This window comes from Ailuropoda melanoleuca, chromosome 10, assembly GCF_002007445.2.
Source record: "Ailuropoda melanoleuca isolate Jingjing chromosome 10, ASM200744v2, whole genome shotgun sequence".
Taxonomy (NCBI): Eukaryota; Metazoa; Chordata; class Mammalia; order Carnivora; family Ursidae; genus Ailuropoda; species Ailuropoda melanoleuca.
In genome coordinates, this window is record NC_048227.1 from 82,460,540 (window position 1) to 82,487,590 (window position 27,051).

The 27,051-nt window shown below is 40.1% G+C and overlaps 1 protein-coding gene across 4 annotated transcripts in view; it reads right to left on the reverse strand.

Moving 5' to 3' along the window:
* Window positions 1-27,051, reverse strand: part of MAP7 (microtubule associated protein 7) — a 174,039-nt gene that overhangs the window by 22,528 nt on the left and 124,460 nt on the right. For 3 of the 4 annotated variants that reach the window (XM_019795065.2, XM_034669185.1, XM_034669187.1), the window contains 5 exons: window positions 17,736-17,899; window positions 16,803-16,920; window positions 13,252-13,362; window positions 7,864-7,977; window positions 2,950-3,077 (listed from right to left, as the gene is read on the reverse strand). In XM_019795065.2, the coding sequence (XP_019650624.1) occupies window positions 2,950-3,077; window positions 7,864-7,977; window positions 13,252-13,362; window positions 16,803-16,920; window positions 17,736-17,899 (635 nt within the window). The remainder of the gene's footprint in view (window positions 1-2,949; window positions 3,078-7,863; window positions 7,978-13,251; window positions 13,363-16,802; window positions 16,921-17,735; window positions 17,900-27,051) is intronic. The other variant, XM_034669188.1, reaches the window with a different exon arrangement.

A 27,051-nucleotide genomic window follows, 5' to 3' on the forward strand; every position in this document is an offset into this window, starting at 1 on the left:
TGTAGCTGGACCCTTACCTGACACCATATACAAAAACTAACTTGAAATGAATCAAAGACATAAATATAACACTTAAAACTATAAAATTCCTACAAAACACAGGGGAAGCTTCATGACATTGGATCTGGTAATGAAGGATTTTTTTGGATACGACACCAAAAGCACAGGCAACAAAAGCAAAAACAGACAAATGGGACTGCATCAAACTTAAAAACTCCTGTGCATCAAAGGATACAATCAACAGAATAAGAAAGTAAACTACAGAATAAGAGAAATACTTGCAAATCATATATCTGATAAGAGATTAATATCCAGAATATGTAATATCCAGAATATGGACATATCCTACACTCAACACAAAAATTAAAATTAAAGATTAAATAAAATAAAGAATAAGATTAAAAAATGAGCAAAGGACTTGAATAGATATTTCTCCAAAAGAGATATGTGAATGGCCAACAAACATATAAAAAGATGTTCAACATCACTGATCATTAGAGAAATGCAAATCAAAATCGCAATGAGACAGCACCTCACACCATTAGGATGGTCACTATAAGACAAACAAAAACCCAGAAAATAACAAATGTTGGTGAAGATGTGGAAGAAGTGGAACCCCTCTATACTGTTGGCGGAAATGTAAGTAAAATGGTGCATTTGCTATGGAAAACAGTATGGCAGTTCTTCAAAATATTAGAAATAGAATCAATACAAAATCCAGCAATCCCACTTCTGGGTATATACCCCACAGGACTGAAGGCAGGATATTGAAGAGATATTTGCTACCCACATATACAGTGTATACAGCAGGGCGATTCACAGTGCTATTCATATCGAAGAGGCAGAAGCAACTCAAATGTCCACCAGCAGATGAATGGATTAACAAAATGTGGTATATGTGTACGTGTGTGTTCGTGAGTCTACCCACGCATACATACGTACAATGGGTTATTAGCCTTAAAAAGGACGGAAATCCTGTCACATGCTACAACATGAACAGACAGACCTTAAGGACATTATGCAAAGTGAAATAAACCAGTCGAAAAAGGACAAATGCCGTATGATTCCATTTATATGACGTGTCTAAAGTAGTTAAATTCAAAGAAATAAAGTAAAATGGTGGGTTGCTAGGGGTTGGGAGAGGAGGAAATGAGGAGTGGTTGTTCGGTGGGGATAGTTTCAGTTTTGCAAGATTTAATATATGTTCTGGGGATAGGCTGTACAACAAACAATGTGAGTGTATGTAACACTACTGAAACGTACACTTAAAAATAGTTAAGTGGTAAATTTTGTTACATTTTTTTTACTATAAACATTTTTAAAAAGGAAACTAAATTTAAAATTCTGTTTGTCATTCTCACTAGCTGCTTTTTCTTTTTCTTTTTTTTTTTTCCTACTAGCCACTTTTCAAGTGCTCCATGACCACAGGTCACTGGTGGCTCAACTGAATGCCACAGGGCAGCTCTGGGGTATGAAAGACTTGTAAGTCACTTCCAGAAATAGGTATTTACGTAAATATTTGGTAAAGAGGTGAAAAGATGACCAATAAATCAAATACAGGAAGACAAAGCCCTCAAAAAAAAAAAATTAAAATGGGTGAGAAAAGTGGAGCTTCTGAATCAGGTGATGACAGATCCCTCTCTTTAATCTGTTGGCCAAGGGTCAGCTCTCATCCTTCCCTCCTGGCGTGTTCGGTTGTGTTTTTATCCATAGCAAGATGCTTTTCCTTTGCTAAGTGCTTCTCTCTCTCCAGTAAGTCCCCAACCTTTGGGGGCAAAGCTGTTCTGACTAACCACTGCTTTTTATCCACAGCTAGGCTCTCTGAAGTACCAATGTGCTAATGATGAACCACGACCCAGACATCAAAGGTAGTTTCACCTCCAAGCTTCACTGACAAGACCTCCCTGCAGGGCTGGAGGTCTGACTCAATCAGGAATTAAACACTGATTCCTGAAAGCCTGGGGCTTGGAAGAAAACTGCTTGTAGGCAAAGCCATCAAGCTCTCACAACCCTCAAATTATTCTCAAACATCTAAGCAAAATCCTTTTAAGTCTCCATCAGCTTTATTAATCTCAACCGCTCCGGGAAGTTAAGATTTAAATAAAAAAAAATTGTTCGGCCTTTCATTAAACAGGTCATGGTATTCCCATGGGAGAGAGGCGATGTGATCTGGTTGACTGGGGAGTCCTTTAAGAGGAAGTAAAATGACTGAAGACCACACAACAGTATCTACTTCTTTCAATGGATACTAAATAACACACAGTTTGAGGAAGAATGATTCTTAGAGACACACAAGTTACCTCATTGCATTTACGGCATGAAATTAATTATAGGTGAAAACTCATGTGAGCTCAGCACCTTGCCAGTAATTACAAGTACAAATTATATTCTTCACTTGCAAAATTTGAGTCTATAACACAGCCCAATTGCCTTTCAAGAATTCGTTACCTAGCAAATCACTAGTGTTTTCAAAATACTTTGTTACTGTATTGTAAGATTTGGGCCTTGACAGGGATTAGCTAAGCAGACAAAAATTCTTTATTTTGCTTTTTGGTGAACCACATGTAGAGTTCAGCCAGCTCCTGGACATGGTTTAATAAAATGCAGAGGCAGCCATTCAGGCCCACACCCCCCTTCCGGGGCTTTCTGACTTGCAAACCTGAAAAAATGTGCTGGCACGGCCTTTATTCGCACGAGGGCTCCCATACATTATTTCAGCTATACACACACACACACACACACACACACACACACACACACTGAAATGAAGGATGGTTTTCATCCTCAAATTCACATTTTTAGGGGGAGCCCAACTCCCGAGAAGTGTGGGGACTCTACAGCCCAGGTGTGGGCACCTCCCACTCTGACACCCACACGGCACCTGGGGCTGGTGTCCACTCTGCAAAGAAACAGCACAGACTCTCCTGGCTGTTCCCAACGGCTACTCACCGCAGGGCAGTGGACTGTCCTCCTTCGCGCAGAGCCCTCCGGCGGCGTTACCAAGAATTTTGGTCGATCCGTCAGATTTCTAGAGTGTGCAGCTTTGTAGGGCATGGTGTTGATGGGGCTGCAAGATGCTGAACGAGGACAAATGGGGATAACTAGGGTGTAGGTGATTGTTTTACACACAAGAGTGCCAGGGGAGCAGTTGAAGGAAAGCCAAAAGTGGGTTCAGGAAAAGGAGCAAAGCAGAGATAGAGAGAAAAGTAGGGAGAAGAAGTTATTACCTAAAGGTGTCCAGAACCATCATATTCAACTCTCCTCACAGTCCTATCAGTTTACAGTGTGTCCAAAAAGAAGCCACGTCCAAGTGAAAAATCTAGACTATGTAAGTTGTCTATTTAAATAGTGATTAAAGATACAGATGTACCCTAATAATTAAGGAAAGCAATGGGCTTGTATTCCTATGAACTGATGGTTCTGGTAAAACACTACATTAGTGACAGATCATTTTTGTATAAGAACTGTTTATAACTAGATTTTTCCTTATTAGCTTTAAGCTGGAACAAAAGGTGGAGAGACAGGAAGTAAGCAAGCAGCCAAGACAGACTCCAACTATTTCAGGAGTAAAGTTCAACAGCCAGTGGAAAAAAGCAACGGAAGTTTTACAATGTTAAACAACCAAGTCACACTACGTGTTAAGACTTGTTACAAGGATAACTAATAATCTCCAGAAACAAATTCTGTAGATGTTTTGTCTATTTAAAGCCAAATCAGATGCATGGCTTCTGGGTTTTCCCAAAAGCCAAGGCATCTGATGGTTTAGAACAAGCAGCAGAAGGTATAGGGATATGGGATGTAATCATTTCAAATGGTGAATAGCACATACATATGTCAGAACTGCCAAAAATAAAGTTGAATTGTGACTTCTACTGTTTTACTCAGGTTGGGATTTTTTTTTTTTTAATCACAGTTTCTGACTATTCACCTTCATAGGAACTCCGTCATTAATCGAGTGATTCTGAACAAAAAATGGGTTTAAGGAAGTTAATAAAAGACTACATAGGTGTCAAAAGTGTGGATACTAAGGTTCCAAGGTTCCTTTTCAGATTTCACCCAGAAATCTTGTTCTCCAGCAAAAAAATAAGACAAACATCACTCCTGAGGAGAATACAATGATTGGATTATGTTATAAAATGACCTTACCCACCTATAGCCATTGTAGCAAACTTTTAAAAAAGACCGTTACTTCAGCTAAGTATAATAGTATTTATTAATAAATTAAAAATTCAAAAGTTCAAAAGACAAATTAGGAATTTTGGAATTAGAGAATTAAAAAAGGTTTGTCATTTTGGTTTAATCTACAGACGGAAAGTTGATCAGATTGCTGCTTATTTATTCACATGCTCTCTTATTAAACGATTTGCAGTATTTTCCGGTCATTGCCAAATGGTCAAGGCAGGGAATGGACTGGAAATTGCATTCTCTTTTCCAGTCCTCTGAAAACAGAACTCTACTGCTTCAGGAAAAACTAAAACACTTTGCATTCCCCCTTGGTCCTCCTTAAAAGAATATGTGTATCTTAACTTGGGAGTTGACATAAAACTTTGCTTCAGACCTTATTGGTGAAGGAAGATTGCTTTTTTTGTGAGAAAGGAGAAAGAACCTAGTCTCATTTGGCTTCTTGTGATCACAGGGGAAACTACTTGAAAATAACCTTTTCCAAGAGCCACAGCAAAGCATCTGCATTTCCTGGACACGGAAGAGTTCAATAATGTAACACTCTTCCAAGCCAATCAAATGCATTTGAAGAATAACATCCTGGCACAGGGCACTTCTGTGGGATTAAATACCAGGAGAGGTGCAGGCTGCCCAGGGCACAGCCAGAGGCCATTTACCTTGCTCCAGAATCAAGAAACCCTAGACCACAAGCCCTGCTTTGAGGCCAGGGTCTGACAGGAAAAGGGAAACACAGAAATAGGAGTTCATCTTCCTCCAGTGAAAAATAATTATGGGGGTATCTAGGGAACATTTCCTGAGATGATCATGGGTGTAAACCAATCTCATCACGCCTCTGGTTCATTCTTTATTACAGCGCTGAGGTAATATTAAGCAAAGGAAAAAAATATCCTTAAATCTATCTAGTGTAGTTTGTACAAAAATCCTCAAACTTAATTGTTCAAGGAACATTGTCTGGCTAAAACACACATTGTGAATTCTTTCAAAGGACATTGTTTCATGGAATTGGTGGTTGTTGTTCTGAACAGCAACTACTGAAAAACCTGAAAACTTTAAATCATTTATTGGAATTATCTTGCTCTTCTGAAGAAAAGAGTAAGTGCAGTAATACAGTTATTTTTATTTTCCCAGAGTGCTCTTGGCATCCCAAAGTAGTTTCATAAAACATGAAAACTCTCCTATGGAGTGTCCAGTAGAAAGTCTTCTGTAATATCTCTACTTCCTTCCACTCTTGGTAGCAAGTGGGCATTAATTTAATTTATTCAAGATCTTCCATGTGAACCATGTGAAAAGGTGCAGAGAAAAAATAATGCAGTGCAAGTAGCTGGAGTAGAGCACAGAGAATAGAAAACTTATAAAGTAAAATAATAATATTAATAACATTTCTTGAGGGCCTACTACGTGCGGGTACTACTCTAAACAGTTTATACGAATCAACTCTTTTAACCCTGAGCTGTGATAATCACATATATTTTAGATGTATTTTAAAAAATGGGTGCAGAGAAGTCAACCCAAAGCAGTGGCCACAGATGAGAGGTAGGAGACTCCTGCAAATTTCAAGGGCCCTTTTTGCTCGTTCTAGGAGTTTGCATCACCAAACACCCCAGGGGTAAGGATGGCTGTTTCGATCTGCTCTTGTAATCCTGGCTCTGGATGCAGATCACCTTCTCGCCAATGGCCACCGGATATAAGATGAACTCAAGAGACAACCATAAGATGGAAAGACAAGGAAGAATAGTCACAGAGAGCAGATGGAAAAAGGAGAAGTGATGAATACAGTGTTTTTGACAAGATAAACGTAAAGGATGTTTACATAGATAATTTCAAATGGAAAAAAAATTAAAACAATAGTTTTGGTTCGTTAAATAGAAGCTGTATCAATGCAAAAATAAGGTGACAATGATCTGAGGAATGCATTAATAAGAGCGGTAACTCAAGTAAAGGTGTACGCACTGCTTCACAGTGAAATAAATTACAGAAATGTATTCACTTGTGAAATGGAGAATGGAAAAGTTGCAAAGTAGAGAACAGCCAGTTAGCAGGTGAAAAGCACCCTGACTGAGTACAACAGTGAAGAGGGAATGTGGGAAGATGGGCTGGCAGAGTGGGTGGAGAATGAGTGAAAGATGTTGTAAAGGACCAGAGGAGGAGCAAAAAGAATTGACACAAGTTAGCGGTGACAGAAACAGCAAAGACAGACACTTTCAGCTGCAAGGCAGTCATTCAGTATGAAATAACATATGGGGTGGAGATGCCAAAGCATGAGGGTCCTAGACTATTTAGCTCCTACGAAACAGGACTGAAAGCAATGTTTCAGTTTCTTCAATTAGCTGGGCATATGGAAAACCTTTCATGACTTGTGTGAGTATGACATTCCCAGACAGGAAATAAACTCTCTTGAAATAAGTTGTACTTTCTCCCCTGGAAAAATCTCAGAGGCGATGTGACAGCTGATAGGAGAGTTCCTTCACAGGAAACACAGAACACAGTGGTCCAGCTAATTGAATGCACAACTGTCCACAGAGCGCGTCACCCCAGGCACCGAGAAGGGGGGGGAAGCACGTTTAAGACCCAATCCACCAGTCAGAATTCTAAGTGGCTCTGGGATGAGTCACTCATTATCACTGCACTTGGTTTCCACAAACAGGTGGGGTAGGAATGTCTGCACTTGCTTTTTCGACTGCCTCCTGGGGGTATTGTGAGAATTAGGGCTGTTATTAGCTCACTGGGCACCAGAGATGAAAAAAAAAATCATAAAACCACCAAGAATTATTTGCAAAGAGGGCTAATGAACATGAAGAGACTTGCAGAGGCCAAGCATTTCTAAAGGGAACTTTACGAAGAGGCTGTGTAATTTCCCAAGTGCCAAAGACAAGGGCTGCTAGCCCGGTTACAGAGATAGACCAATCGTGCCCAGAGATATTTGGGAAAAACCAAATCAACTCACCACGAAAGAGACGTTGCCAAAAGCTGAGTATGTGTCTTTCTTTCCAGCTAGATATAGGCTCTCCACTAACTTCTCATTAAACTAATTGGCTCATTCAGGCATGCTTTGCATTTCAAAAACGTAGAGGAGTTATAACTAATTATAATAACCAGTACCTGGCACATGCTCCATATTTTCAAAGTACGTAACAAAGAAGAAGACTGTAATTAGCCTTCTCCACAGCTCTTAGAGATTTGAGAGGGTACTAATTCCTAGATTACATACAAAAGCCTGGCGCAGGCAGAAGTAGTTAGCCCACAGCCACATCGTGAAACTCTTGCTTAAATCGACCTGGGCTTTGATTTTAGTCTCAAGTCCATCTACTATTAGTATTAAATATTAAATCATGTCTGCCTCTGATGGTCTGCTCAGATGCAGGGGCAGAGAGAAAGGCGGGGCAGGGGCAGGTTTTTCTGGTGACGTTACAAACACACAGAAGCCTCTGAAGCTGTCTGATCACAGGGAGGGGCGTCCTTTGTCTGCCTGGCTTCTGGTGTCCAGATAAGACGCGAAGAGGAAACAGTACCAGGAGCGTGAAACCAACACCAACAGACATTTCCAAAGCCACTGCACCCAGGGAGAGAGAAGCGGACACACTGGGGAAGCCCGAGACATGATCAGATGGACTGGGGTGGCTCCGGTGTGCTTCAAAAGGAGGACTTTACCTCGCCAAGAAAGTTGCACCTTGACGGTTTTACCTGTATCTCCAGACAAGGCCGCTGTGCTTTTACTTCTGGCCAGGAACGAATGTGTGGGCGTCAGCAGTCTGTTAACAATGCTGCTCTCCCATGGGCTGAGCTGCAGGCGGCGAGCTAGACGTCACCACATAAGCAAGATGTTAGAGGAATTCTCTCCAGGGGGCAAGGGGGGGGGCAAGAGCATCATACCGATTGCTTCCATATGCCAGGCCTTCAAGAGACGAGGCTCTCCAGGGAGGACAGCTGGCATAGGGTCTGGGAGATGGGAACTCTGCCCAAAGGAGGAGCTGGTCCATAAAGTTGCCTTTCTTCAAGATGTTAAGTTTGTGATGGGCTCTACGTCAGTTTTATGGGTGCAGATTTTGCCTAGCACCCTCCTTTAGAAGTGAACGGGTAACAGAACAGAAATACCATGTCACCCTCAGGTTTGGCATGTAGGTGTACCTATCTGCCCCCATCAGGATGGGCAGTGGACTAATGGCACACACTTCAGCCAAAGGGCTTCCTAAGTATCTTGAATCATCAACTCCAACACAGGCTTTGGCAGCTTAATGCAAGACTGCATTTCTATATGAATGAAGGCAGAAAGGGTCTCCATTACATTTTGCTAGATGTCCATGAACTGTTACTTCGTCAATTGGGGGGAAAGTAGATCTAATAAAAGGAAAGAGGGCTCATGCAAAGCTCTGTCTGGGATTTCCTTTTGACTTTTCCACTCAGCAAGCCGGGTTCTTTCAGGTCCCTGTTTGGCCACAATGTAAACATTTTGGTGGAGGATAAGGGTAAAGCTGAAGCAAGATGAAATGAAATGGAAAAACCAAAATCCAATATAAACTTAATGTGAGAAATTACTAGTGGGTGTGTGAAGACTCCAAAAATTAATTTAGAATAATGCAATGAATATAGTACCAAACTGTACTGGGGCTTGGTGGCAAGACCGCTGTTAGGAAATTCATGCTAATTATAAATTAATGACTTTGCTTATATTATTAGCTTCCAGTCATGGCCCACGAAAATATAGAAGCTACTTTTCAAAAATATCAGGGAAGAAGCTTGCAAAATCCTACAAATATAAAGTAAGGTAACCACACATCTCTATTTTAGGCACACTCCCAAGTCACTGATAAAAGTCTTTAAAACTGTCTAAACCAGACAAGGCCAGTTCTGTTCTGTACCATAAATAGCAGGTGCAAATCCTCTTGCCTCTGGAGTGACCGTTCTTTCAATAATCTTTTATATGTTGTATTTTAAAGCAATGACATTTAAATTCTAAAAAATTAGTTTTAGTTAACAGAAGTTATCTGATGTTAAATGTTGGTATAGGAAATATCTGCTCCTACTTGAAAGGAACTACCAACCTCCAGTAAGTACCTTAATTACCTGACTTTATTTTTAAAAAAGTGGTTATTTTGATCAAGGCTGCAGTGAATTTAAGAATTAGTCAATTATTTATTACATTTTCTGTTATTAGGAGAGTCTTCACAGTTAAATCAAATCTTATCTGACAGACAAATGAAAGGATTATACAAATACATAAACGTATATTTACAATTATATATATAATAGAGTAACAGTCACACGGTCGAGCACACAATGGAACAAGGGCAGACATGACTATAACATGGCAGTGTGTGTGCGCAGCAACAACGGAACTGAATGTAAACTCGAAATAGAACATAGTCACACAGGAAAACCAATGAGGAAGAGTGAGGAGGAGGAAATGAAAATCTTCAGGAAAACTATATTTTTTCAAGTAGATGAGAAGGGGAAGAAGAAAGGCATGCTTCCTTTCCTTGACAAACTCTTCGGGATGACTGGTTCCCACCTGCAGAGATGGTTTACCATTGAGAAGACATGTGTTTTCTTTCCCCCTGGATTAAGAAGTTCATTAACTTTATTTCTGTGAGTCTTCAAAGCATCAAGCAAAGAATTTGCCTCGAATGAAGAGTCAAAACCCTCTTTGACTTGTGTTTAACGCAAATGCAAAGAGATTGGTTTTATAGATCTGACAGCGCGCATGAAAGATTTTGCCAGAAGGAATATGTTTCCACTTCTGTGTTCATTACTGTGCCCTGAACAGACAGAGAGAGAGAGAGCTCTTTCATAAGATAACTTTTTAGTAAAGGTTAGCACAGGAGAGTTAGTTTATTGGTTTTTTTTCTTTCTCCCCACTAGAGGGGCCTGATTTTAAGATGACAAGCTTCTGAAGGAAGAGATACTAATTCTCGTAGAACAATTTTTAGTATTGATCCTACTTAAGCACTTAAAAATGAGATATCGACACTTCCTGTGACAGACCATCTGGAGCAGGGGAGGCACACGAACATTATAGGTATTTGTACCACCACGTTCTTCCATAAGCAGGAAACCTCTGGTCAGTTTCAGATGGGTGCCATGCAAAAGTCAGGCGAGTGCTGCCAGGTCCTGACAGTTCATGGGAAGTAGGAAACCCAAATGTTATAGGAGCTATTCCATTTTTAGAATGATGGCAGTGAATTCAAATTAAAAAAGAACAAAAAACCCTGCTCTGGTCAAACAGAACCTGCCTGTGGGCAGAATGCAGGTTTATATCTACAACTGTGCCCTGTGACCTAGATTCTAGGGGAAAATGTATGAACTAATTTTAAGCAAACAGTAGGCAATTTCATTTCTTGTTTTTGAAACTCCTTATCCTTCCTTGAGAAAAATCTGGTTAAGTAGGTATCTTAAGAATATTAAGAAACACACATTTTTAATGCAAAACTTTCCAGTGGCAAAATTCTATCTCAGCAATTATAAAAATCTTTGGTAATCAGAGGTTTCCTTTAACTCAGGTCATTTTTTTTTCAGTCTATGTGACACTATATTCAAGACTGATAATCAAAATATTTAAAAACAAGTAGGGCACAGGCACAGGGCTAATGGATGTCACGCATCATCTCTGGAGGACCCGGGGAAGCACAGCTGGGGGAAGTGGATCTTTACCAACTGGTATGGAAATATTTCAGTATTTTTAATAACCAGGAGAGCATTCCAGCTGAATGTCAACCTTGATAGCATCAGAGCCTCAATTTAATATCAGCCTGAAGGCCTGTGCTATAGGGCTGAGAAAGCTCAGACAATCTAGTAAATGATATACACCCTTTAATAGATTTGTCTGTAAAAGCCTCTAATTTGATAATTGGGTAAGAATGCTTCCTAATTTAATAAAGCATAACCAACTTTTAAAAATAGCAGAAAAGAAGAGTAGAAAAGAAAATTAATGAAATTACTTAAATTTATAAATTAGAGAAGTTCAAATTCAGAAGAATTTTTATTTTCATTAAAAGGCCTAGCCCCCTCACTGTCTTACTGAAAGTTTTGTCTAACTTAAAAAAAAAAATGTTTCCTGGACCATATGGAAACTCCTGGATGAACTGAATCTTCTTCCCTGGCCAAACTTGACCTTGCCTATTAGACCCAGGAACTGACGGTTCACAGTTCTTTTGACAATGGGGTAGAGAAGCAGAACTCCCAAATTTAGTGCTCTCCCTCTGATCCTATTAGTCCAGCTTAGGATTTGATTTGATAGGCCCCATGATTCAAGGGGTAATTTCCTGGACCTGGCTGTTGAACTTCCCTTGAGCCCTAACCTCACTCAAAGGAAGAACGCATACAGTCAGGGTTGATCTAAGGAAGGACCCCCATGAAGGTAAGAACTGAAGATGCCATGTAGCAACAACACAGGCGAGGAGCTGGTGATCTCTCTGCTAGACCCTCTTCTCCAACAACTAGTTTGCAGGGTATTAAATGGGGTCTTTCGCCTCTGTCCATCATCTCTGGACCTCTGTTACCCCAACTGGAACAGAGGGGCCATCCAATAAAACATTCCCAGTTCTAAGATCCTATTAAGAATATCCAATCAGATATGATCATGCAGAATCTGTTAAACAATCCTGTCGCTAGTCGATAAATCATTGTCATCCCATAGAAGGGTGGTAGGATATTGTTCGGTTTATTGCCCATCTACCCTAATTTCAGCTGTGGAACTGCTGGAGGCAGTAGGTAAGATTTGACTTCAAAGTACTGTAAAATCCCAATTGTAGTTTGTCTTAGACATAGGTTCAACAAAAGTATGAAATTAAAGTGCTAAGTGAGCAAATCCAAAGAAAAGATGAGTGGACAACTGTTAAGAACCACACTCATATGCTATATTTTATACTAAGGGAAGGGATTTGAAAATAAAGGCTATTTATGAAAGGAATGGTAATTCATAATACTTTTCTCTAACATATAAAAGGCCCCTCTACAAGTCTAATTTCGATGATTTAAGCAAATTAGTTAAAAAAAAAAAGGAATGGTTTAGGTTAAAAGGCAAGAATAGGAAATTGTTCAACATTTACTGCTTTAAGAGATTAGTTATTAGTCATAAAATAACATCAGCACGTATATTATCGTACATTACAATGACACAACTTTTACACAATACAAAATATATGAATACACATACACACATACAGAACACACACACATTGCATCTTTTTAAAGACGATAAACGCTGAACGTTTCCCAGTTTCTAATAAAGCATTCAAAATAACCACAATTTGTTACTTTTAAAGAGTATGTGTTTTTATATTGCACAATAAGTCTTTGGCTTTCTAATTAAAATCATTTTAAGTTCTGTAAAACCGTAGCGTATCTTAAAAACTTGATTTTTCCTTCTATGAAATATAAATACGTAAAGTTAATTTTATAAATAACTCAACATTCATGTACTGTAAATCCATGGGACGAATAAAACTCGAAATTCAAATAAAACATTAATTGGAGGACTATGATTATTAAAAGTCGTAGGAGGCTTCAATGGTGATATTCTTGAAGTTAGGCCAAATCCCTTAAGAGCAAAATGAATGGACACCAAAAACCACTCACACACACACAAGAAATGCAGTAAGCAAGGTTTCGTTAAATGAGAAATCAAAAGAGCAAAATGAAATCTACCAACATGAATCATTTAAGATTTTTTAGAAAGTCAAAGCTTGGAATTCCCAAAGTACAGATGAAAAGTCAAAGACAACATGATTGAAGTAAAATAAATGTTCATGACAAGGATTAGTTGCATGTTGGTGGATAAGTGGGTGATTTCTGGAGCTGTAAACTCATTTACTAAAAAGTTGAGAAGCACCGCTTTCATCACTGCTAAATGCAACCATTCAGCCAAGTTCTAAAATGAGCAAGGTTCTTGTCGCAAGGGAAATGCTGCTCAGCCGTTTATTGCTTTTTTACTCTGAAGTTTTGTTCTTCCTATTTAAGAAACGTAGGGAAAGCAACTTCAGATGCTTATTTTTATAGCTGTAAACATCCAGAAAAAAAAAAAAAGCATTAAGTAAGTAACAGAACACTTTATTTTTGTTTTCCTTTTGACTGTACCTCTATTTGGAGAATTTAGTAAAGTTGCAGATGAAGAGGAGAGCCGCTTGCTAATGACGGGATCAACATGTTTCGAAAGATTCATGGTGGAAACTGACCGCCTGTCTGGATCTAAAACAAATGGAGATAATGCTAATTGACAGCCGGCATGCAGGATTGCAATTTCCTAGTTCACGGATGGAAGGAAAAACTAGGATTGGATGCTTTCAGCTCTATTACTAGATCTTACATAATAGCACAGTTTTCTAAGTGGACATCTTAAAGGTAACTTAGAGGTTAGAAATAAAATTCATTTTTCTTGTAGCATAAAATAAATATTTAGCACACCAGTTTGTCAGCCAGGGAAATTCAAGCATATTAATACAACGGACAGACAAGGACCAAAGACAGGCCAGTGGAGGGCAACTGAAATAATGGGGCAGACCACATAGCAGAGAGGTGATTGTAAAAGTCGATGCCCTTAGAATTTCCCCAACTAGGAACAAGGGGGTAGTAATGGGGCTGGTGAAATAGAATCCAAACACTAGGAAAAGAGAAAAAAAGAAAAAGAACACTACCTTTTCTTGTAGAGTCATTTTACCCAGGGCATTAAAGTTTATTAGAGAAAAACAGATTAAAAAGAAAGAAGAAATACTCTAGGTGTGGAATGGATGGGCACTATAGAATTTCCTTTTTAAAAGACTATGAATAACCACACCTCTGTGCCTGTAACATCAAGTTTAGGGTGGTTTACAAATGTAGAATCAGCCCACAAACTTGCCCAACAAAATATAAAGAAAATCAGAATTCTCTAAGTTTATTAATAATACTCTTGATCCTGTAGGTGAGTAATTTCAGAGTAATTCTTAAAGTTCAGTGAGAAGGTGAAAGGCAAAAATCAACTCTGCTTTCTTGCTGTCTGTATGGTGGAACCAAGCTGTAACCAGGCTCATTGGAATAGATCATGTTCCCTGAATAAAACGGCATAGAAAAAAAGTCTAAAAATCTCATTATATTTATTTAGGAGGGCAAGTAGATGTGTTGACCTATGACGGTCAAGTTAAAAGGGTCTTGCCATATTTTGTTTCCTATTGTCAGCCTCTTCTAAAACTAAAAACAAAAAATAATCCTTGTGGTAGATGCTGTTAGAACCCAGTTCCCATTGGTCTAAGTGACATTGGTCGTCAAAAATTTTACAGTAAATGTCCCTCCACAGAATAACCATTTTGGCCATTATATACAGCGTATGGGGGACAAACAAGTCTTCTACCAGCATCCAACATTCCTCTCTCTACTGGGAGGCAATTGTATGGTTGAATCAACTCAATTATAAAACAAACAAACCCAGACATGAAGCTTGTGACGTCAATTAACCCTTAACTGATAGGCTCTTGGGGCAATTCTGAAGATTTAGGATAAAATATCAAAAGGAACATCTTAATGATAAAATGTAAGGTCCAGGGACACAAGGAAGGATAGCAAAAGCCATTTCTAGGTGACCGATAGCAATACATTTTCTGGTACTGTTTTTATATGGTAAACTTTAGTTGGGGCACATCGTGTCTCCATGCAGGCCTACTCCGCACGGTGAAAATGATGGAGGTACAACATGTATTGATTCTATTACTTAATATAATAAGACCGTTTTTAATCATTTCTTTTTCTCACTGAACAAAATACAAATTCACGAAAGGATTTAGGAAGGTCCCTTTAAAACATTTACAAACCAGGGCTAGTTGATGTGTGAGCGGTAAGGCGACACACTGATTTAATCTGGATTAAATTTAATTTCTAAGATCTGTTTTTTGATCAGCAAACACTGACTGAGTGCCCATCCTGAGTGAGGCACTGTTATAAAGGAGTAAGACCAGGTCACTGCTCTTCAGATCACAGCAGATCATTGTAACCTTTGAGAATTTTGGCAAATTCCAGTTATTTTCCAACTTCTCTATTCTTGTATAGCAGCAATTTTCTCTAATTCACAGCCCTTATAAAAATGGATACTCTTCAAGAGCTAACACATACAGCACTAGCTTCTCTTGCTCCGAGTGGCAGAAATAAAGGCCATATACTAAACTCAGAGTGTGGAAGCAAGAAAAGTAAGGTTATAAAAATATATACCATGATAGCTTTTCCTGTATGGAATTATATGTAAAACTGCCCCTAGAGTAAAATATCACATAAATGAGCCTTATGATTACAGATTTGACATGTGTCCCACCAAGTACCACTGGGTCACTAAGAGTCAAGGGAAAAACAAAAACAGTGCTTTCAAATATGGTTTAACATCACAGGAAAGTAAGTTGTGATAATATGCTTTCAGAATTTTTAAAATAAAGGGGTTCTATTGGATACACTGAATGTTAGGAATAAAAGAATAGAGCAAACAAAAATCCATGTTTTTTTTAGATTAAATCTAAGCGCAGAAACAGCAGTACTGACGGGTGGGGATGGGATGGGGCAGGGGAGCCCAAACTGGATGTACTTTGATCCCAGGTAATTTATTAACTAAAAAAACACTTTTTAAAGGTTTTATCCAAAATGATCACTTAAAGAGAAAGTGAACACATCACATGTCATTGCATTATTTCAACACCTTCAAGTCACCGGAGCTGTATCATCACACTTAAGAAACACTGTGCCATATCCCAGATCTAGGTCTAGGCAATAGGATATTAAGCATGCATTATGACTAAGGTGGTGATGGTTCAGCTACTGATGGACGGGCCCTAGGTGGGAGGTGCTAGCTACAGGCCAGGCAATCAGCAACCACAGGGATGTCTGTACCAGCTTTTCTAGTACCACCAAGAGTTGTGAGGTGGTGGTCCAGGCCTGCTAAATCGAGAAAGGTGAATGATGATTCAACAAAACCACCTGGGGACAGAATGTAAGACAATAATTTTTCAAAGTAAATAATAATAATAATAATTACAAAAACGTCATTAGACTCACAGATGAAAAAGAACTGACACACTGTATAAAATTCAAGGTGTATTGAATTTACAGTACAAAAATAAAGCCTCTCACTAAGTCCAAATTTCAGTAGGATTTCATGTCCATTCGAGAACGAGGGAATGGCTGAGACATTCACTGGCTCTAGTTTCAGAACCTGCGCTTTGTCCCGCGGAGCATTAATGCTGCGCACGCTTTACTGTCTGAATACGCAAGCTCACAGTATCGATTCTGATCGGTCAATACTGCTATGATTCTTCCAGAAAAGATGATAAAATCGGTTAGCTTATTCCATCATCCTGAAATCTTAATGCAAATGATTACTTAAAATAATGTGGCGTGCAAACTGCACGTTTACTTAGAAACGTCGCATAGATTTCTATCTCTTCAAGGAATTGTGTAACAAAAGAGAAAAGCAGCCTGTGTTAAGGGAGAGAACCTTATCTTCTTACCTCCATCACCCTCTTATCCTCAAACAGTAGGAGCATCATTTAATTATAGTTTAATCATTCCAGCATGATTTTTGTTTTAGAAACACAGGCTTAGAAAAAAGCAGCAACTGCCCTTTTGCCATCTAGGAAGAAAGTAGTGATTTTCGAAAGTGGTCCCTGTTTGTTTACCTGCGCTGTGGATGCTGGGGCTCCCATGGAGAGGGCCTCCCCATGACCACCGGCTGTGCTTCGGCTTTGGCTTCTGGCTCCTTTCCATTGTCCGTCGTACAACAGCTTCATGGCGTTCCTTAAATGGAACAGAGGAGCGGATGATTAGTTTCAACCTGGTTGTTCGAGGCTTCTTCAACTTAAGGCAGAACAGAGTAAAGGCACTACTGAGATTTTTACCTTAGTACTCCTACTTCCTAACATTTACACCTTATCTCAGGGTAGGAGTAACATCAGCCTGGGAGGGTTATTGAAATCATCAGGTACCAGTTGATAAAGCCCCTGGCGAACGATGGGTACTTAAATAAGGAACCCTTGTTATTACTACCAGGAGCGTGGTGCTTTTATCAACTCACGTAAGCATGGTGCCGCAGGTCTTAGCTTGAGCAGATGCTAAAGAAATGTGGTACCGAAGCTTGGAATTTAGAATCTGAGCAGGTGGGTAATCCTGACTCTGTGACTTACTGAGCTGTGACTTACTCATTCTGAGTCTACATGGTCATTTTTGCAGAAACTGATATAGGAAGACTCAAGGGTTGAGTAAAGATTAAATGAGACCATCTATGTGAAAATGTTTGTAAGCAGCAAAGCCCCAGAGAAACCCAATTCCTTGAAGTCATCTTGATACTTTCACACAGATGAACGGAACGTAAGTAAGTTACAGCTCTAGACCAGAGATCCCGGCTTTTAAAGTTTTTAGGGAAGTAACTAACAGTCACACCATTCGCTACCTTCCCACCCTACCGCATCCTCCCCAGAAGCTGCAGTGATCTATAAAACTGACTACTTAACGTTGCTAGGCATCCCAGCACCTTAATGGAAGGTTTCAGGGTAAAAGCGCGACATTTCTGAAGTAGACAAACCTCCCATTTACTGCCCTGGGCGGCCTCTTACTTTGTCCTCCTCCAGCCTCTGCCTCCGCTTTTCCTCCACGGCAGCCCTCCTCCGCTCCTCCTTCAGCCTCTGTTCTTCTAGTTTCTTCTTCCGCTCTTCCAGGTGCTTTTCATAGTGCAGCCGGGCTCGCTCTTCCCGTTCTAACCAGATTATTTCTCTTGCAGCTTCAGGAGGAAAAACAAGGGAAATCAAACACAGGCAGGTTCAGAAGTTGAACAGGTACTGGGGCGCCTGGGTGGCTCAGTTGGTTAACGTGGACTCTTGATTCTGGCTCAGGGATGACCTCAGGGTCGTGAGATCGAGCCCGCCCCCGGGGTTCTGCCCTGGGCGTGGAGCCTATTTAAGATTCTCCTTCTACCTCTGCCCCACCCCACCCTGCTTGCGTGCTCCCTCTCTCACTCTGAAAAAACGGAAGGACAAGAAAATTTGCATAGGTAGTACCGTATGCATGGCCCACGATGAACAAATATGGGTTCTTTGGTTTTGTATTTACCAAGACTGGCCTTTGCTTTCCTTCAATTTTGAGGAAAAATGTACCACTGTTAATTTATAGCATAATTTTAATGTCTAACAATGAAGTTTAAGAAGATGCACTGAATTCTACTCTTTGGGAATGCCTACAGTCCTCTAGTTTGGTGTGAAATCCTGACGTGACGCCATCAACAGCAAGAGTACCATTAGCCTCTCAAAAACTGGGATATCCTTCGTATCAAAAGCCTGTGACTACAGGTGTTTCAACATAGCACTAGTTCTCTGAAAGTATTAAAAGAATTTGGGAGAAAATCACCTGAATGGATAGCTGATGAAAGATATACTAAATGCCTTACAGATTTATCACAATGAGTCAGCTAAGAGACATGAGACAAAAGCAGCAGCTCTAGTGTCTGAAGAGTTCACGCTCTGGTCAGATAAATCTGATTATTATTATCACAGGTGGAATGAAAATACACAATCCAGAAAATATTGTTCCGGGATGGAGTGCTTCTTTTCTCCTTTACACATACATGGTTCTTCCTCATTTTAGGGGAATACATACCCCACAAAACCTTTTTTTTTTTTTTTTTTAAGTACGATGCTTCCTTGACCTGTGATAACTAAACAGATGTTTAAAATGAGCTATGAACACTGTTGGCAAAAATGTCCAAACAAAATTTAGAGCATAAACCCTGAGGATAATACATGGCATATAAGTTAAAATGTTATTTTTTTAAGAGAAAAAAAATCAAAATTCAGAACATTTCAATTTCCTCTAAATGTTTACTATTAAAGATTCTGCATTTCTGCTACCATTAAACCTTTCCGAAGCTGTTCATTTGAGGAGACAAATCCACTGAAAGCAATCTGAATTGACTTTACTTGTGTGAAAAGACAAGGACAATCCAAGATGAGTTTGTCTTGTGACATCACTCTTGTGACTTGTGGTGGCAGAGAGAACTGGGTTCTCCCAGCAGCTCTGCCAGTTATGGGTAGTGAGACCTCAAGACACACTCATTCGAATTTCAGTTTTCTCTTGCCTAAAAGACATGGAAATTGATTTTCAAGATTTCTTCCAAGTTTAAAAGCCCATGGCTCTAAAGAAATTTTCAGGCCCAAGTTGATAAGTAAAAGCACACAGTAAGTGCTCAATAAATATTTGCTGACTCAGTGAATAAATAAAAACACTATGAGAATACACATTGAAAGTAGGGGAACATAATTCTAACATGTTTTAAAGGTGAATTTACTGTGATCACACACCCTGTGCACGTAATATCTTTTGTTTTTCCTATGTGGGAATACCTTACCAACAAGCTTTCAATGATACTACACATTTTAGTTCATTTAAAAAGGTGGATTTATAGTGACAGACTTTTGTCAAAGCTTAAACAGTACAAAATATTGCTTAAACAGTACAAAATATTAAAAGGCAAAATAAAGGTCTTCCTCTAACCCCAGACCCTCATATATTCCACTTTTACCTTTTGTACAAATGTAAAAAAAAAAAAAAAACAAGTAAAAATCCATATACACTGTAGCACAGTACACCTTTGCTCTGCATCTTGCTTTTTTCACTGAAAATATATCTTAGAGATCTTGGCATATCAACACATAAAACACGACTCCAACAACATTCTTAATGGCTATATAGTATTCTATTTTCTACATACCTTATTTTATATAACCAGATACTTATTGATAGATTATCTAAGTTTCCAGTATTTTATCAGTTCAGACCTGGGGTGACATTGTCCTATCATAACTTCTGTAGATATGTGAACATATCCATGTAGAAGCAGAATTGCTGAATCAAAGGGAATATACACTTAAAATTTTGATAGCTATTGTCATACTAATCCTCTGCGGAGGTCTCACCAATTTATACTCCCACTGACAATGGATGAGGATCACAGGCAGAAAAAAGAAATGGATTTGTACCCTGAAACCTGGAAACAGGCAGTATGATAATATCTACTCCTTAATGCTTAACTTTCTAACTACACAGTCTTTTGACTTTTATACCGCACATTGAGGAAAACTTCAGATTCTTTGAGGACACTTATGAATGTAATATTTTCTTTTCTGGTAAGATATCCCAGTAGCCAAAAGATAAAATAAGAAAAAAAATGTTTATGGAATATTAAGTGAAAATTTTTTAACTGGTAAGGTAAATTTGTAAAATTAGAGTTCATCAGTTCACAGATTAATTTTCCTTAAATAATGTTTTTCATCAGACTACTCTCTTGCTCATGAATATTTGTGATTATTTTCTCATTAAACCGAAACTCCGCTGATTTCTGAAGTCCTCCCTAAACTCGTCTTTAATAGCCTTCATGGCCTTACTCTGCATTGCTCTCCAAAACAGCCTCTTAACTCTAATTAGGCCTATTTCCTTACTGCCCCTCCCCAACAACCCATGCTTCTTCCATCTCTTTGCTCCTGTGGTTGCAAAGTTGAGAAAGAGGCCATCATTGTTTATCCAAACTGATCCATCCTTTAAGGCAGTGGTCTTACACCATATTTCAGAATCATATTGGGAGATGTGTATGGGGGAGAGTATACTAGTTAAAATGCAAATTCCTCGGCTCTAACACTCACATTCAGATTTACCAATTCTAGGATGGGGCCCAGGAATGTGAATTTTGAACAAATCTCCTAGGTGACTCTGGGTGGTCTCAAGTGGTCTACTGATGGTATTTGGAGGAACACTGCCCTCAAGGTCTTCAGGAGCTTTGACTCTTCTGTTGGGGGGGGGCGGGTAAGTCAATGCTGCTCTTATGACATCTACCACAAACTTCAGCATTTCTTCTATTCTGATTTCCAGGGAACAAAGGTTTTCATTGCTCTCCCTCCTTCCCCCCACTCACCATAGTGCTTCTCATAACCAGAACATATTCAAGGGTCTTAATAATTACTTCCTGATTCACCGGGAACTACTTCCTGATTCATTCACCCATAATTGTGTGGTCTTGGGCAAGTTACTTAACCTCCCAATGCCTCACTTTGTCAGGGTAAATCGTGGATAAATACAAGACCTTCCTCACGGATTCACTGTAATAAAGTAATTACACTTAACATAGTTTTAGAACCATTATCTGCACTTATTAAACATTTCAGTAAATATTAGCTATTATTGCCAAATTTGTCTTTGTTGCCATCATTGTGATGGAATGATGTGCCATCATTTCAATTCAGAAAATTAAAGGTAGTTCTTAAGGTTGTGCTATAAATCACAACAGGGCTATATGTTTTAATAATAATAATAATAAATTTTACCTCAAATAATCTTTTAAAAGAATATTTCTTTACCGATCAAACTCCAATTGAGTTCTAAGGCAATTTTCTACCAGGAAGTAGAGATCCTATTGCAGTGCCTTTAAACACTTTTACAGAGACTGAGCAAACAAAGGTGACAGAGCAAACAACAGTTCTCATGTGACTGCAGAGTATGCTGGTAACTGCCAGGATTACTACCAAGTGCAGATCCTGGATCATGTCCTCTTTTAAACTGAAGGATAATACATAAAATATTTCAATTATTTAATAAGAACGGAAAGTTAGAAGGGCGCCTGGATGGCTCAGATGGTTGGGTGTCTGCCTTCGGCTCAGGTCATGATCTCCAGGTCCTGGGGTCGAGCCCCATTTCAGGCTCTTAGCTCAGCAGGGAGTCTGTTTCTCCCTCTCCCTCTGCTTGTACTCTGTCTCTCTCTCTCTCTCAAATAAATAAACCTTAAAAAAAAAAAAAGAACTGAAAGTTAGTTTATTCTAAGAGGTTTAGTTATTTAAAATATTCCCTATGGACGATAGGTAATGTCAAAGTCTTGCATTTTCTCATTCAGAAATAAGAGTTTTGAACATAAGAATCAACAACTGCTNAGAACTGAAAGTTAGTTTATTCTAAGAGGTTTAGTTATTTAAAATATTCCCTATGGACAATAGGTAATGTCAAAGTCTTGCATTTTCTCATTCAGAAATAAGAGTTTTGAACATAAGAATCAACAACTGCTACGGACTGAACTGTGCCCCCTCCCAACCCCTAAATTCATATGTTGAAGCCTTAACGTTCAGTGTGACTGTATCGGGAAACAGGGCCTTTAGGAGGTAATTATGTTTAAATGAAGTCAAAAGGCTGAGGCCCTAATCCAATAGGCTTAGTGTCCTTATAAAAAGAGACACCAGAGAGCTCACGCTCCCTTTCTTCGCGCTCAGAGGAAAGACCATATGAGAATAAAGCACACATCTGCAAGCCAGGAAAGAGGTCTCACCAGAAAGTGAGCCCTGCCAGAACCTTGATCTTGGACTTTACAGCATCCAGAATGATGGGAAAAGAAATCTCTGTTGTTTAAAACCCCCAGTTGATGGTATTTTGTTATGGCAGCCCAAGCAGACTAATACAACAGTTTGCTCCTATGTAAATCATTCATAATCACTCATTTCATAGAGGGGGCTCTATAAAAGGAGAGCATGTCCAGAAAAAGAATCATAATGAATACTATTAACCTTTATTCTTGTGAAGTTTTAATGTTTCCCTGGACTCTGGGATTATAATATAAAACAAAATGAAAACCCACTGCAGCTCCTGAAATAGTGGGCATTAATAAATCAGTCCCATCCCTGAGCTGCTGTCACCACGATTATACTTTAATGACACCAACAGCATGTCAGTGCCATGCAAAGGGGACACTCTAACAGTATGACAGTGCCACACAAAGGAGAAACCCACTATCAATTTGGACTCCATTTAGAAAGACACAGTGACTCTTGTACTAAAAGGAATTAAAAATGAAAGGCAGGGTTCCTGGGCTTCACAGGAAAAAGAGTCCACTCCTAGGCCTGCCAACTTACCATTTATGTGCCTCTGAGCAAGGAAGTGACTTCTGCGGTCTCACATCCTCAAACTGCACAGCGCCATCTTCCTGACAGGGTCTAGGTGGGCTCCCGGTAACATGGAGTGCTTAGTACAGTGCCATGTACACAGTAGGAACTCAGTAAATGTAGGTAATTATCGGGAGTGAATCTTGATGACAATCAGACCAGCTCCTGCCCTACTGCCACAGAGAGGATGCAGCTAATGGGGAGAACCAAGGTAGGACAGTGTACCCCTGAGCCAGGTGACTCCCCGTCCCAGTCATAATCAGCAATCTAGTGCCCAGCCTGGTCCTTCTGAGCAGGCTTACAGCGGTGTGAGTGCATGTGTCACTACTACGTGACGGAAAGAAAAATGGGACATGCAGAGAGTAGAGCAATGTTATCACTTCACCTCCGAAACACACAGAGCGGTTGTCTCAGTTCCATATGAAGACACGGACGGATACGAATCGGTTACTGGTAATACTGGGCAACAGCATTGCCAGTAATATCCTGAAAAATCAGAAAATGACAAGTGCTAAATATCTGAGTTCAGGATTTGGTTCTGCTACTAATTTTGTGTGACCCTGGGAAAATAAGCCAACCTGTCTGCCCTCTAAATTAGAGGGTATGTACAAAACGATCTCCAGGATCTTTTCCAATCAACTTCCAGGACTCAATTTCTTGCTTCTACCTTTGAGGAGGTGTGTGGAATTACAATTAGGTTTCTTTTTGTTTCGATTTTGACTGTTAACATTTTATCTTTATGCTTTATCTCAACAATTATTGAGATTACCTGCATTTCCAGTTTTAAAGTAAATCTGACGAGCGAGCTAAAAGAGTTAAAGGATTGTGTGACCTCCAATCCAAGTGACTTGCATTAGGCTTTAGTGTTAGTTCCAAGCTTTCTCAACTAGTCATTTAAACTTCTTCCACTCACCTCTCGTTGGACTAGTATCCTGGAGAACTGCCTGGTAACAACAGTGACCTTGCAGGATGCCCGCCACACTGTCACCTGCTCCTGAGGAGCCTTCCTACTCTGCCTTCTTCCCTGCACACAGTAGACGGCCATATGGGATTGAGGGGCTGGGAGAGCAGTTTAGACCTTGGAGGACCAAGAGCCTTCCCCATACATGAGCTGAAGGACTTTTGATAAAAGAAAGCGATACTATCCAGGACTCCTGTCTTCAGGGCCAGGCTTAAGGAGTGCTCAGCCTCTGCNTACGGACTGAACTGTGCCCCCTCCCAACCCCTAAATTCATATGTTGAAGCCTTAACGTTCAGTGTGACTGTATCGGGAAACAGGGCCTTTAGGAGGTAATTATGTTTAAATGAAGTCAAAAGGCTGAGGCCCTAATCCAATAGGCTTAGTGTCCTTATAAAAAGAGACACCAGAGAGCTCACGCTCCCTTTCTTCGCGCTCAGAGGAAAGACCATATGAGAATAAAGCACACATCTGCAAGCCAGGAAAGAGGTCTCACCAGAAAGTGAGCCCTGCCAGAACCTTGATCTTGGACTTTACAGCATCCAGAATGATGGGAAAAGAAATCTCTGTTGTTTAAAACCCCCAGTTGATGGTATTTTGTTATGGCAGCCCAAGCAGACTAATACAACAGTTTGCTCCTATGTAAATCATTCATAATCACTCATTTCATAGAGGGGGCTCTATAAAAGGAGAGCATGTCCAGAAAAAGAATCATAATGAATACTATTAACCTTTATTCTTGTGAAGTTTTAATGTTTCCCTGGACTCTGGGATTATAATATAAAACAAAATGAAAACCCACTGCAGCTCCTGAAATAGTGGGCATTAATAAATCAGTCCCATCCCTGAGCTGCTGTCACCACGATTATACTTTAATGACACCAACAGCATGTCAGTGCCATGCAAAGGGGACACTCTAACAGTATGACAGTGCCACACAAAGGAGAAACCCACTATCAATTTGGACTCCATTTAGAAAGACACAGTGACTCTTGTACTAAAAGGAATTAAAAATGAAAGGCAGGGTTCCTGGGCTTCACAGGAAAAAGAGTCCACTCCTAGGCCTGCCAACTTACCATTTATGTGCCTCTGAGCAAGGAAGTGACTTCTGCGGTCTCACATCCTCAAACTGCACAGCGCCATCTTCCTGACAGGGTCTAGGTGGGCTCCCGGTAACATGGAGTGCTTAGTACAGTGCCATGTACACAGTAGGAACTCAGTAAATGTAGGTAATTATCGGGAGTGAATCTTGATGACAATCAGACCAGCTCCTGCCCTACTGCCACAGAGAGGATGCAGCTAATGGGGAGAACCAAGGTAGGACAGTGTACCCCTGAGCCAGGTGACTCCCCGTCCCAGTCATAATCAGCAATCTAGTGCCCAGCCTGGTCCTTCTGAGCAGGCTTACAGCGGTGTGAGTGCATGTGTCACTACTACGTGACGGAAAGAAAAATGGGACATGCAGAGAGTAGAGCAATGTTATCACTTCACCTCCGAAACACACAGAGCGGTTGTCTCAGTTCCATATGAAGACACGGACGGATACGAATCGGTTACTGGTAATACTGGGCAACAGCATTGCCAGTAATATCCTGAAAAATCAGAAAATGACAAGTGCTAAATATCTGAGTTCAGGATTTGGTTCTGCTACTAATTTTGTGTGACCCTGGGAAAATAAGCCAACCTGTCTGCCCTCTAAATTAGAGGGTATGTACAAAACGATCTCCAGGATCTTTTCCAATCAACTTCCAGGACTCAATTTCTTGCTTCTACCTTTGAGGAGGTGTGTGGAATTACAATTAGGTTTCTTTTTGTTTCGATTTTGACTGTTAACATTTTATCTTTATGCTTTATCTCAACAATTATTGAGATTACCTGCATTTCCAGTTTTAAAGTAAATCTGACGAGCGAGCTAAAAGAGTTAAAGGATTGTGTGACCTCCAATCCAAGTGACTTGCATTAGGCTTTAGTGTTAGTTCCAAGCTTTCTCAACTAGTCATTTAAACTTCTTCCACTCACCTCTCGTTGGACTAGTATCCTGGAGAACTGCCTGGTAACAACAGTGACCTTGCAGGATGCCCGCCACACTGTCACCTGCTCCTGAGGAGCCTTCCTACTCTGCCTTCTTCCCTGCACACAGTAGACGGCCATATGGGATTGAGGGGCTGGGAGAGCAGTTTAGACCTTGGAGGACCAAGAGCCTTCCCCATACATGAGCTGAAGGACTTTTGATAAAAGAAAGCGATACTATCCAGGACTCCTGTCTTCAGGGCCAGGCTTAAGGAGTGCTCAGCCTCTGCAAAAATAAATGGAGTTTTGCTAAAGCATACAAATCAATGGTGGTCCTTGGAATCTTTTAGTTATTACCTCAAGCCTAATCCACTTTCACTTCTTAAAAAACACTGCTATCCTCCTCACCTGGCTGCTTTACTGAGGCCTGCCTTGCCCTGCCCTGCTGGACCTGGAAACACAAACACCCCCCCTCCCTCTCTCTCCCAGCTCGGAAACATTAGGCTTCTCCAATCCCAGGCATCTGAGTCAGTATCTGTGGCATCACGTGGCTGGCCATCCTCATCTTTTCACCACCATTGCCATGGTGAGATGTCTTCAGTTCTCACTTCGTGCTGACACCAAGTGATCTGCAGGCATTATCTTCACAGCCACTCAATGAGGTAGACACTGCTATTAAACTTACTTTATTATGAGAAGTACGAGACACAGAGAAGTGACGTAACCTGCCTGATGTCTCACAGTAAGTCAGTGGTGGAACTGGAATTTAAACTCTGGACTGTCTGCCTCAGAAGCCAACAATGAGCCATTATGTTCAAGGACACGATTTGCAACACCTCCCAGGGACTGAACTGCTGCTCTAGACTGGGACAAGTTGGTCATCCGATGTGAAGATCCCGATTGACATTTCACTCTAATCCTTCGTGATCATCTGTTTACAAGACCCCTTACTTTTCAGATTTTAAGACCTTTTCATCTTCAGCCTCAAAGGCAAAG